Here is a 12,822-nt window from a genome sequence, read left to right as displayed (position 1 = left end):
CGGGGGCTGCCTGGGCAGCTATTGCAGAGGGGGAGCCAGCCAGAAGGAGAACACAGCAACAGCGTTGGCACTCCGGGTGTACTGAGTCATGCACCATGCCAGGGCAGGGTCCTGCAAGAGCCCGCATGCCTGGGCGACAGCTCCCCAGCAGCCACCCACCTGCATCCTTGGGGGATGACAACAAAGCAGAAGTGATCGTGAACAGGAGGCCACAGTTTTAAATGGTGGCACTGAGGGAAGGAGTCAATTTGATGCTCTATCACATATTCTCAGGTGGGGATATTTTGCTCCCCAGCTGCAGATTCTGTCAGATTTCTCAGCCATGCTGCTGTTCAACCCTTTAGAAATCTTTAGTTTTAATAATACTTTTGCTAGAATCCTCCAAGGCTCCTGGGTGCAGGCTCCACTGATGGAAAAAATGATGATTATTTATTAATAATAATAAAAGTACATTAGCCGAAGGCAAGGGAAATCAATAAACTCTAACTAGATTGACATGAAAAAGGTGCCTGCATGTCTGCCTCTTCTCCAAGGCTTGTTATCAGGAGTGGAGTTTTTCACAAGGGGGAATTACCCTGTGCAGAAGAGGGCTAGGCAGGGTGGGCAAAGAAAGGAGGGTAATGGATGGTCATGTCCGTCTCAAGATTTGCTGCACAACTTTGAGGTCTTGGTCTGCACCCTCTTCTCCCAGACATTTCCAAAAATATGCTGTTTTGCCAGACTCTTCTCTGAGAAAAAGGAAGAAACTACTGGGACACTTGAGACTTTATAAGGTACAGTAAGAGTGAGGAAGAAAACCTTGCATGAGCCCAATTGGGTACCAATGGAAGAAATTTATTGTTTCTGTTTAATATAGCCATCACTGCTCTGATGGAGTAGAGCTGGCTACGGCCACAGAAAGCAAAAGCACCTTCTCAAGGGCTTTCAGTCTGTTTAAAGCTTCAGGTTGTACCTGCTGATAACATAGGGTGAAATCCTTTCTCAAGTAGTGAACCTATGGACTTGCACCATGCTGGACTGATGCATGCACTCTGGGAAATGATGGGTGAGTTCTCCAATGGGAGGGAATCATTGCAGTTTTAAAATCCAACTAACATGATGTCCTCACCTCCATTTCTTCCTCACATACCTTGGCTTCTAGTATGCAATCCTGAACACAGCCTGCAGCTGAGTTGTTGGCTTGCAGGTGAGGCATCCCACACAGGACTGGGGAGAAAACATTGCTCCACACTCACAAGTCTTTGTCTATCAGCCCAAGCCAGAACCGATAGCATCTTCAGGTAAGCAGATTTTGTGGGCATAGGTCAGGCAAATGGTTCCTCCTAGAAAATGAGCCTGTATATTAAACAGCCACAGAGTCATCTAACTTCTGTGTGCTCATTTGGAGGGCATATAATCTTCTAATGGGACATAGGTCAATAATGCTCCAGTAATAGTAGGATAACACAGAGAAAGAGCTGTTATAAGGCCATAATTCAGTCAATGAGTTCTGATAACATAATAAACCATGAAAGTGAACAGCAAGTGCTTGTGTGCCTTGCAAGGCTCTGCCACTGATTTACAACCTCAAGAGATTCCTATCAGCCTGTGCATTGTTACCAGGGATATATAAAGCATGAGCACACCCTATTAAACATTAACATTTTTAAAGACTCAGATGTGTTAAAACTCAGGCTGCTCTTTGCTAATGGATTTTGCTCACCTTGACAAATGCCAGTGCAAAAAGAAGTCAAGAGCTTTCTGACCTTGACCTCTTTCAATTTTTTCATAATTATTGCTTTGTTTTATTGGATTACACCCGCTTCTTCCCATGCTGCAAATTGGTATTTCGATAGGATCACTTCAGGGTAGTGATCAGTATCTCAAGTGTTCGTTACTTTCATTTTGATACAAATAACTTGTACTGGATTTCTTTTGATTTATCTGTCAAATCAGCGTGTGTTGCACATCTACTTTGGGAAGAAAGACTCCTGAAAAATACTTTAAAAAAATCATTATTTCACTGTAAAATTTCAATGAAAGATTCTTGGGTTTTCACCATTCTGAGATGAAAGATTGTATGTGATGGGGCTGGTCACTGGGAGAAGAAAATAAAATCTGTGCATGGTATTAGTGCATTGTCTCTGTGCAGAGCCTAAGGTGACAGTATTTCCCACTTGTGTTAAGCATTTACCCCTTTTAGCAACAAACCATTCTCAGGAACTTTGTTGCTTTTTAAAGCCTTGTTCTTGGACTGAATAGATGTCATTCCTTCATGATTCTCACTCAGTGACAAAATACGTGGGAGATCCTGGGATTTGGTGCTGGCAATGTACTTTATAATATGCATATCTATAAAAATATTTGCAGTAAAATCCATTGTGACTATAGCCAGAAGCATGATCTTCCAGACCGCACACTTAGGCCAACAAGCCAAGGCAGCCTGACCTGGGAAGTTAGCAGTGACGAGGTCAGGTTATGAAGAATGTATTTTCAAAATATAACTGAACAGACCAAATGCCTCAACATAGCTTCAAGACTATCTCAACACAGTATTGCAGAAATTATATTAATCCAAGGGCAATTTGGGGCATATCACAAAGGATGATTAGTTGGTAGGTATCTACCAAGCTAGGGTCCCAGCATCTTACTTTTGGGCCCCCTGTCTTGATGCAGATAGATAGAGATGTGGATTTAGATGTAACAGAATTGCAACTAGCAATGTCAGAAAAAAGTTTTCTTTAGCTTTCAGCGCAGTGTTACTATTTCTACCACATTACCCTCTAACCTGATGAGGCTTTGGCTCAGTCATAACAGAAGATGAGCTATCATTCTGTACATCTTTGTAGAGCACATAACGTATTAAGGCCCTGACCTTACTGGCATGAAACTATGATTTCCCTGTAAGTGCAAAACAATAATATTTCATTAATCATCCACAACAGAAATCCCCATTCCTCAGACTATTCTGGCAATATTCTGCATTTTTGCTTGTCTAGGAACCTGAATTAAAAGGGAGAAAAATGGTTTACAACAGCCTGTGGCAGTGATGTAGCAAGAGACCTTATGTAAGAGCTGGCGGCGTGCTCGCCGCGCGAGGGTGAGGCGTAGGAATGAGTGATCCTGGAAGGATGTTTCTCTGAGGTGTGTTCTGTGCCTGGGCTGGGAACAGCAGTCTCAAGGGCACAAATTCCAGCGTCTGAATGTGCTTGGTCTTGTTCAACTGATTAATTTCTTACAGCTATCCCAAATCAAGCTACAAAATCCCCTAGTACTTCACTCAAAGCCTTTCATGGCTTGTCAATAAATTATTTTCAAATTAACTGCCTGATAATTTGAATCTGAAGGCTCTTAAAAGATGCAGCATAGTGAGAGAGGGAAAATAATGAAAGTCCCGGACTTCACCCTGCCTATAAAAAGGAATAAAGGTTCTGCTCTGATGTATTATTCAATTTGGTGCTTCCAATAGTAATGCTGAGTGTGTAAAAACTCCTTTTGAGGGTACATTTGATGCATAAGCACCAATAGTGGAATAAGTTTTCAGTGTGATCTGACAACAGTGTAAAAGAGCAAACATTTTTTTAAATGTTACTTTAGTCCATAATTAATGACTCTTTCATCCATAATTAATGACTAACAACTCTGATTCAACCAAAGGAATCTTTTTTTTTAAATCTATCAAGTTGTGTAACTTGAAAGGGGAAGATCCAAGATTTTCCCTAGTTTGGGGAGCCTTTTAACTGTTGGAAAGGGCTCAGGACTCCAGATGAGAGATACTGTAAAACACTGCATGTTTTACAAATTATCTGATCTCTCTTGTACAATGGGTACCTTTTTACTGAAACGGCTATTTCAGATTTCCCTGATGCTGTGAAAGTCTCTCAATTCTTTGAAAGATAGTATGTGAAAAGCATTTAATTCTCTGTTTGTGGTACTGCTCTTTGTGGCACTGTTTTTACTGAATTCTTTTGGAACTGGTTGGCTTAATCTGCAAATGAGATTTTTTTCCTTCACACTGATTATCTAATGGGGGTTTCATTTGATCTCCTTGGGAAAAATACATACTAAACTGCTAAAGTACATGTATTAGATTCTAAGACAAACTGTACTTTTAAAGGAAACTCTAGAAGACACAACTGACATTTGCAATAAAAACATTAAGTAAGCATAACCAAACACCTGCTACTATACCTGACCTGAATTTGGGTAACTACAAAATTTAAGACGTCAAAGAAAGACACCAAGTTAATTAATAGGTAATCAAAACATTCGAATATAATGTAATACAGCAAGTTGATATAGCCTTTGCATAGGATTGTCGTTGTTTGGGAATAATTCCGCTGTGGGATCCCTGCATCTCTTTTTCCTTTGATTTCTTCCTTCATCACATGGGCAATCGGCAAGTCAATCACTGTGCCAGAAACTAAGGAACGTAATTTGGGCAGCTTGCTAAAATCAAGTGCCTTGACACTTCAGTTAAACTTGTCCAGATAAACCAAAGCTGCTTCTCTGCTGCTCGGTCCTCCGAGATCCGGGAGAGAGTTTGCTGCATGTGTGTATGAAAGAGGAGTATCTCCCTTTTACTGTTAAGTGTTATAACGAAGTCAAGTGGAAAAGTGCTATTTACTGTATAATAAAAAAATCTATTGTTCATAGCCCTGAAAACATAATAATAAATAAAACCTTATATTTCAGGCTGTGTAAACCAGTTGCTTATATAATAGAACATGGTGTAATTTTCCATTTACAATTTCAATACTGTAATAAGGAAGCAATCAAAGCATAAAAAAAATGCACTTTAAATGGGGCTGCAGGTAATATTTCCATAATGGCTGTCCTTAACAATTGCAGCTGTTTCTTTTTTTTTACCCAGCCTCAAATTCTTTCTACTTATCTCAGTCATTTAATTAAAAGAAAATCAACTTAAAACAGATGAAAGACCATCTTAAACCGATGGCAGCTATGGGCAAAGAAGAAAAAAGACTCTAACAGTAATCCACGGTTAACACTCGGGAGGGTTAGATTAACACCATTTCTCATCCGCTTCTCAGGATGAGATCCGAGGCTCTGCAGAGAGCATGCTGTAAACCTGCGGGCAAAAGGGGTGTTTTTCTTAGTTATCTGTCTTGAGGATCTGGAAGTCCACCATTTCCCAAGCATCTGCCGATGACCGCTTGGTTTTACCGACCTCATCGGCGTTTGTGCTGCGTGATGGGCAGCCGCCAGCTCACCCATCGCTTGTAGGAGGCATAAAATAACACGGTGCTGTCCGTCAGGTTTGCTCACAGGTGTCAAACCGTGAGGATTAATGAGGGACGAACAATCACGTCGCTGCTGCCATGGCGGCTGATGGCCGAGTTCACTCACTCCAGTGGGACGGGGCTGGCTTTTCCGAAATCCTGCTGGATTTCTAAGGGAAGTTGGTCCTCGCTTCCCAGGAGTGCCTCAGCTCTGTGTGCTGATCCCCGGGGCTCTCGGATCACACCGCCAGCCACAGCGGGGTCCTGGAAAATGTGGTTTTAAGTCGAGCCCCGTTGCTCAGCAGTGACGGGTGAGGAACTTGTTCTTCGTGGCCGAGGGGAAGGAGGAGCCCGGCCTCAGCCCGGGCCCTGTCCGCCGGCTCCCGGGCAGAGACGGGAGACGCTCGGATGAGGCTGGATCCTGTATAAACCGATTTGCTGACACCACGTTCTGAGTTTTGCTCTTTTCCCCTTCGTTTCTAAACGACCACACGCTAGAGGACAAACCGTTTTTCCCTGCTGCCCGTGACCATCGCTCTCACCCTTCCCAATCAGAGAGTCGGGAGGCGAATTAGGAGAAAAAACAACTGTTTTTATGAGAAGAAATCGGTTTATTTCTCAGACGTTGATCGCGCCCCGGACGCCGGGGAGGCGGAAGGACAGCGGGACCGCCACCGGCCCGACCCTCCCGCTCAGGTGGGACCGACCCCGCCGCCCCCGCCGGAGGCCGCCGGCCCGGGCCAACATGGCGGCCAGCGGCGGCGTCTCCATGGTGACCCGCGCGGGTGGCCGAGGCCTGCGGCAGTGACGTCACTCTTGTCCCCCCGCCCGCCCGGCACGGGTGAGGCGGCGGCCCCGCTCCGGTTGCCATAGCAACGCCGATGCCGTTGCCAGAGCGGCGTGGCTCCGCCCCCGCGGAGCGGCAGCGGTCACGTGTCCCGCTCGATGCGCTCGGCGCTCGCCGGAGCTGCCGACGCTCGGTGTTCGGCTCCCCCCGGTGGCCGGTGTGTGAGCGGAAGGACCCCCGGTTCGTCCGTGTCCGTCCCCTCCACCGCCGGCGACATGTCCACCGCCATGAACTTCGGCACCAAAAGCTTCAAACCGCGGCCGCCGGACAAGGGTGCCTTCCCGCTGGATCACTTCGGTGCGGTAACGCGGGCCTGGCCTCCCCGCGGCCTAGCGCCGGGCCTTCTCCCCCCGGCCTCCCCTCAGCTCTCCGCGGGCCGGGTCGGGGGGACGCGGGCCCGGGGCCGCCGTCCGAGCCCCGCGGTAGCGCGGTCCTCGCTTGTCTCTTTCAGGGGAGTGCAGCGCCTTCAAGGAGCGGTTCATGGAGTGCCTCCGCCAGAGCGGCTACGAGAGCGGGGCCTGCCGGCAGCGCGCCATGGCCTACCTCGAGTGCCGCATGGAGAGGCAAGTGGGGGCCCGGGCCCGGCCCGGCGGCGGAGAGGGGAGGGCGGTGAGGGGCAGCCGGGTGGCCCCCGGGGTGGGGAAGCAGCGGGGCTGCCTTTGCGGGGAGGGGAAGGGAAGGGAGCCCGCAGCGGAGGCGTTCGTGCGGGGGGCTCGTGTCCTTGTAAGGAGCGGGTGTCCTTTGCGGCTTCAGCAGTTTCCTTGGCTTATGTTTTTGATGGGGTGTAGGTATCCTGCCCGAAGGGTGGGCTAACTGCGAGACTTAGCCAGCTTCCACTGTGCACAACCGACTTTCTCAAATGTGAAGCTTGATTTTTTCTTTTTTTTCTGGCTATAGTTACAAGTTAAAAGTTTAACTTGTTCCTCAGTTCAGGGGAAAAAAACGTTGGTCGCTGGTTTTCTAGGGATGTTTCCATTCTTGCATTGCTTTGCAATGCTTTCTGTTCAGTAGTGAGTCAGGGAGCTCACTGGGAAATGCATGAGGGATGTTATTAAGTGCACTTCAATACAAGGACGCTTGCATATGCTGCATGGGCTGCTGGTGAGGAAGGCTGCAAATCAAAAACCGTTTGAAAATTACTACAGCAAAGTATAGCAGCACCACAAGTGCTGTTCCAAACCACATTCACTTAAAAATGTAGTAAATGGCACAGGTAGAATCTTAGGAAGCTTTTATGTGGTCTGTTAATTAAAGATAACCAAGAGTCAGGTTAGTTTGTGAGGAAACTCTTACTCAGTATCTAATATTGGGAAATGACAGATTTAATTGGAAAACTGCTGTTAAGAAAAAAAAATATCCCTGAATGTTGCTTTCCCAAAACTGAAGCTTCTGAGGCTTTGCCAAATGGCAGTCACTCCTTATGGATGTCTTGGATTTCTATAGAGGAAATAATATTACATGAAAGAGAAAACGCTGGTGTTCTCTTGCTTATAGACTGTGTTCTGCATAATGTTTTTGTTGTTTTATTGTTTTTAACTTAGGCAACTTATGGCAAATGAACCACTGGAAAAATTGGGATTTAAAGATCTGATAGATGAGAAATCAGAAGCAAAACCTGAAAAGTTGTAATGAAGACAGACAACTTCACTCCTCATGTATGGAAAGCATAACTCTTATGTAGTACATATTGTACGTTCTGTTGCAATAGGAAGCGTTTCCTGAAGGAACCTTCTTTCAAAGTTTAGTTTTCTTAAAATAAGATATTTTTTTTAAAATGAGCAAAATTACTGCCTTTGTCTACTTTATTCAAGTATCTCTTAACTTTTTTCTTTTAGTTTCTCTAGCCTACTCTTAAAGATCCATAAGAAAATTTTGCCTCGGAGTAAGCAATTATTGCCTGAAGTGTTCTCCATGTCTTTGTAAGAACAGCGAAGTCTTTATTTTAAAAAGACAAAAAAACCCCAAACTCTCTATTGTGTAGATCTTGAAGTATAGATTAATCTCATGGGGGCATTACTAATATGCTTACAGCAATTACTTGTCAGGTGGAAATAAAGCTATTGTGGTACTTGCAAATTGCTTTTTATTAAATATGGGTATTTATCCCCATCTTTGGGGTGATCTCCTTCTCACCCTGTTATAGAAAACACTTGGGGTCTGGGGTGGGGTTTTTTTCAGTCCTTTAACCTTCATCATTGTTGGGAGAGTATTTCTAGTTCCAGACAAGAGTCATGTAGGGATTCTGCTTTTATTTACCATGCCAACAGTGTTCACTGAACTTTATTTCATCATTTAACTGGGAATCTTTCATTATGAATATATTCATTTCTCCAAGTAGAGCTGCCATATGTTTTTTTAATATCTTTGTGGGGAAATCAGTGTGGAGAGAGGAATGGTATTTATTTGCATTCTAAGCAACTGTGAAATGTACTTATTAATGTGATTGGACAGTTTTATTCTTTTAAAAACAAATATTTTATGTTAAAAACCAGAGTAGATCAAGAGTTAGCTATTTAAGAAATGTAGTATTTCTTTCCAAAACACACAGCTGCAGCCCGTACACTGAGAAGGTAATGCGGCAGGCCATACAGTAGGTGAGTTATCAGGTCTGAGTATGTCTTTAAGATCCCTGATAGGTGTTGTATAACTTCGTCATGAATTATCAGAGCCCAGTGGCATTTCTAAGATGCACTAATGCAAATCATTCTTTCTTAATTAATGCTGAGTTCAAGCCAAAATAATTTGGCCTTTTAGCCCCCTAGAAATATGTTTCAAGCAGACAATACATTTGTAAATCCTCTGGATGTATTTTCCACTGTATTTCCTGCCCTGTCCCCCCTGCTTCTTTTTTTTTTTTTCCTTCCTTTTTTTTTTAACCCAGTGAATCATTTCTCTGTGTATCTGGCTCTCAAACGGCAAGCTTTAGGGTCAGAGCCTACAGATAATGATACACGCACTGTTTGCGAAAGCAGTTCTTCTACACTTTCTCCTTTATTTGGTGTCCTCTGTTTGATACATCTCACCTTTCCTGCTGTCTGCTATTATTCCTTTTGCTCCTGCTTCTCTCCAGTGTGCATCTGTTCACACAGAGATGCAGGAAAGGGTAAAAGAATGTTTTCTGCTCTTCATATTGATGATTGGAGCTGGGATTTAAATTGTTGCTCAGGTCTAATCTGATTGAACAGACTGCACATAGTTCAGAGCGGGTTCATGTTTGAAAAGAATGTTCGCTTGCTGCTGCATATTTTTATTCTACTTCATTCTACTGTTTAAATTATATCCTTTGGTGAGATTAGTACATTTATAGAAAAGAAAGCAGAGATTTTATTGCTGAAACAGATATTAAAAGACTTCATATTAAACCACTGAACAAGAGCTTCCTTTCATTGATACCAAGTAAGAATTATTAAAATAATCTCCAGCATCTTTGGAAGAAAGAAATCAAATTTCATGCTTCTGTGCTCCCTGAATATTAGAAGGTGAAGTGAATCCCTGGTAGGTATGAAAGAACCCACCAGTGGTGGAGTAATCCGGGCTGTTACCAGTGGTAGTTTCATCTTCTGGGTGTTACTCTGCACTGTTGTTTGGCCAAACAATTACTTCAAGAGTTAGATGCATGTTTTTCCTGAGACGGTTGATGCCAGCTCTCTCCTCTAGGTTATTATAGAGTAAAAGGGGTGAAGTTTTTGAAGTCTTGAGTGAGTGAATTTTGACTGTTGAGCTGGAGCGATAGTTGCCATTTAAATGAAATGTCTCAGATTACACACTGAAGGAAGGACCACTGGGGACTCTGTTTATAGTGACCAAGGCCCAAATTTTGGACCTGCTGCAGGAGGGATGGTGGGGAAAAAAGCGGTTTCAAAAAACATGGCATGCTGAAGTGAACAGTGCTCTGTGCTACTTGCAGGCCTGGAGTCCTCCTGTAGCGTTACAGCGATGTAGCCAGTGGGACCCTGCGTAGCGCAGACTTGACTGCTGCCGAGTCACCAAAACAGCCAGAGCACGCTTCATCCTTCACAAAATAACTATAGAAATAATAATTGCCACCCTAATAGGGAATGCTGGGGTGAGGGTTTTGCACCTTTCACCAACCCAAAGAAGAGAACATCCTCATTCTGTCCAGATCCATGGGCATGTTTCATCCTGCCTCCCAGCATGGTGAGTGAGCTTCACAGCGCTGTTCCCTTCGTGCCAGAACAAGAAAAGGGCTGTGAGCACATGGTTGAAAACTCGGGGAATTGGCAGAGGCACATACTTCTGGCTGTAAGGCATTAGCTGGAGAAGAGAACATTTAGTGGAACTGTAAGGTGAGCTCAGGGCTGGTGAGGAGGGCCATCAGTTGATGGTGATTGAGATCTAGTGTAACTGAGAAGTGGTGGAAAAACAAGTCATTAAGGCTGAGCCTGGGGTCAAACAATTTTCCCAACTTGCTCTATGGGACAAGTCCGTGCAACACCGGAGTCATCTGGGAGAAGAGAATTCCCAGTATGCTCTTCAGTTTATTCCTGCCAATGTATAGTTGGCTAATTAAAGCCTTCCCATTTAAAACCTCTTTATTTTAGCTTTGCTTGTGGTATCCAGGTTTGTGCTCCTGGTGTATAAGCCAAGGGAAAGCTGTACGTTTGTAGCTATCTCTCCTGTTCCTGTACCAAGGAGGAACCTTTCCAGAAGCCTGACGCCCAGTTGGGAAAAATCTGTATTCTGGAAAGGCTGAGCTGAGGCGTGTGTGCTGTGTGGGAGGTGGTTTGTCAGGGGCATTGATTTCTTTATGGAGCTGTTTGGAGTTGATGAGCTGCTCTGCTGCGTGTGGCACCGGGAGCAAGGTAAGTCCCACACAAGTGCATTAATCTTCATGTGAGAAGCCTGCCTGCGTGCTGCCTCCACCCGCGCTGCCGCAAAGCACCACCTGCTGACAGACCCTGGGAGCTGGAGAAATGCAAACAGTTGCGAAACAAGGTTTGGCTCGGACTGATGTACAAACTGCCGGCCTGGATGTAACTGTACAGGTGTGGAAGGGATAGCCCGAAGCGGGAGAATTGTTGACTGTGTTGGAGTGAAGAGCTGTGTAAGTTGTTAACACAGTAATAGAAATCAATAAGCAAGGGAGTTGTAATTGTCTTTCCTGTAGCTTTTCTTTGGCAAAGCCTCGTTCACACCATGACTCCAGGCGCCCTGCTGCTTGGGATCCTGTCCCGGGGAGTCCCCGGAGGGCTCCGGGTCAGCAGAGCTTTACATATTGGCACTTAGGAGAGCCTTGCCCACACATTTCCCCTTTCTTTGCTCAGATTAGAATCTGTTCAGCCGCAGAGAGCTTAACCTTGACCGCTGCATTTATTTACAGAGAGAATATTGCTGCAAGCCAACCGTCGTCATGTCTTCCTGGGAGACTTTGAGCTCTAGGTGTATGTCTCCAAACAACTGCAATGACCTGCAGAACGAGGAAGAAAGGGTTTAATAAATATTTCCAAAGCTCTGGGTGTTCTTTCATAGAAAAGCCTACACAAAGAGAGCCTCCTGTGCTTGCGCTGGAAGTGGGCCATGGTCCAAAGTCCTTTGTAGGAGCACAATGAGCCTGAGCCTCTGTGCTAAGGAAGGATTGTTGCTGCATCTGCCACATGGAAGTGGGATACCTGGTGTAGCAGAAGGGTCGCATCTCTCGGCACCTGTAAAGTGAGTGTTTGGGGTTGAGCACAGTTGCAGGCAGGCAATGGGTGTAGCCAGCTGACCTTCACGCTTGGTCCTCTTCCAAAGCATTCTCCCCAATTTTTCCTGCCAGCTTCAAGGCCACGCTGAGTAGTCACCCACTTGGTTTCCTTTGGAGACTAGACTTGCTGGCCTTTGCTGGTGATTAATTGCCCTTTGTGGCAGCAATCAAAATAGCTTTCACTTACTGCCGCTTTTGTAGGCTCGGCTTAACCAGCGCTAACTGTGGGAGGAACTAGATCAGTTAGAGCACCTCTTGAGTTTCACCCCGTTGTTATCTCACTCCAAGCAGGCCTGGAGAGCACTGGGAGGCAATCCCATTTCCACTGAGCTGCTGGAACTAAACCTTAGATATTTGAGGCTATGAGAGAAGGAGCAGCCTGCTCCCCACGCAAAAGCTGTCTGTAGCATCACTTATTGCTGTAGGCTCTGAAAGGTGCCTTGGGGGTTCTGGTTCCACTGGAGAGCAGTATGTTTCTACATTTCTCTTCCGTGATTCCTGGGAAGGGAATGATGTATCCGCTACCAGGCAATAGTGCAGTCATTTCTGGTAGTATATCCAGTGACCCCAGAGGACTTTAGTTACTTTTCTGCCTGGAGGAGATCCCTTCTGGAAGAGATCCTTCTGCTAAATTGGGAACATTGCATATTCTATCAGGTTTCCCACAAAAATCAAAGCTCTAACTCAGATTAATTAAAAAAAAAAGACTGTTTGGAAGGGCACATGCAAGGGTCCATTTCCCCTTCCAGGGTATTTCAATGGAAATTGGATGTCTGATTAATCTTATCCTGGTTCTCTTTTTTTTCTCTTAATGATTCTGCTTCTGTGAATAGCTGGCAATGCTGCATTTCCGTCAGGATGCAGCAGATTTTCTAGCTTACAGATTTCAGGACAAAATGCCTTCCTTCTGGAATGAAGGTGCCATATGGCTTGAAATGCATAATTGATCACTGCTCAAAATAGGAGCTTCATAGAAAGTCACCTAGAAGTCCAATGTGTGTGTGCAAAGGACTTGATAGACCTTGATGCATTTTTTTGTTTCCTGGGCCTGA

The 12,822-nt window shown here is 45.0% G+C and overlaps 1 protein-coding gene across 2 annotated transcripts; it reads left to right on the top strand.

Annotated features, from left to right (window-relative positions):
• Window positions 1-6,148: 6,148 nt before the first annotated feature.
• LOC126034190 (cytochrome c oxidase assembly protein COX19) lies at window positions 6,149-11,740 on the top strand. Of its 2 annotated transcripts, XM_049791630.1 has the most exons (3): window positions 6,149-6,363; window positions 6,518-6,629; window positions 7,608-11,740. In XM_049791630.1, exons 1-3 carry the CDS (start codon window positions 6,165-6,167, stop codon window positions 7,693-7,695), a joined length of 399 nt encoding a protein of 132 aa, XP_049647587.1. In that variant the 5' UTR covers window positions 6,149-6,164; the 3' UTR covers window positions 7,696-11,740. The 2 variants fall into 2 exon arrangements, with proteins under 2 accessions (XP_049647587.1, XP_049647586.1); XM_049791629.1 differs by having other exon boundaries at window positions 6,518-11,738.
• The last annotated feature ends 1,082 nt before the right edge of the window (window positions 11,741-12,822 follow it).

The sequence above is a fragment of the Accipiter gentilis genome, chromosome 33 (genome assembly GCF_929443795.1).
Source record: "Accipiter gentilis chromosome 33, bAccGen1.1, whole genome shotgun sequence".
NCBI classification, from domain to species: domain Eukaryota; kingdom Metazoa; phylum Chordata; class Aves; order Accipitriformes; family Accipitridae; genus Astur; species Astur gentilis.
Note: the sequence above shows the minus strand (reverse complement) of the source record. Positions and strands in the feature narration are given on the sequence as shown.

Coding starts and splice junctions, on each gene's coding strand:
- LOC126034190 (XM_049791629.1), top strand. CDS start 6,165: ATGCGCTCGGCGCTCGCCGGAGCTGCCGACGCTCGGTGTTCGGCTCCC. Junction 6,364..6,517: donor CTTCCCGCTGGATCACTTCG/GTGCGGTAACGC, acceptor TGTCTCTTTCAG/GGGAGTGCAGCGCCTTCAAG.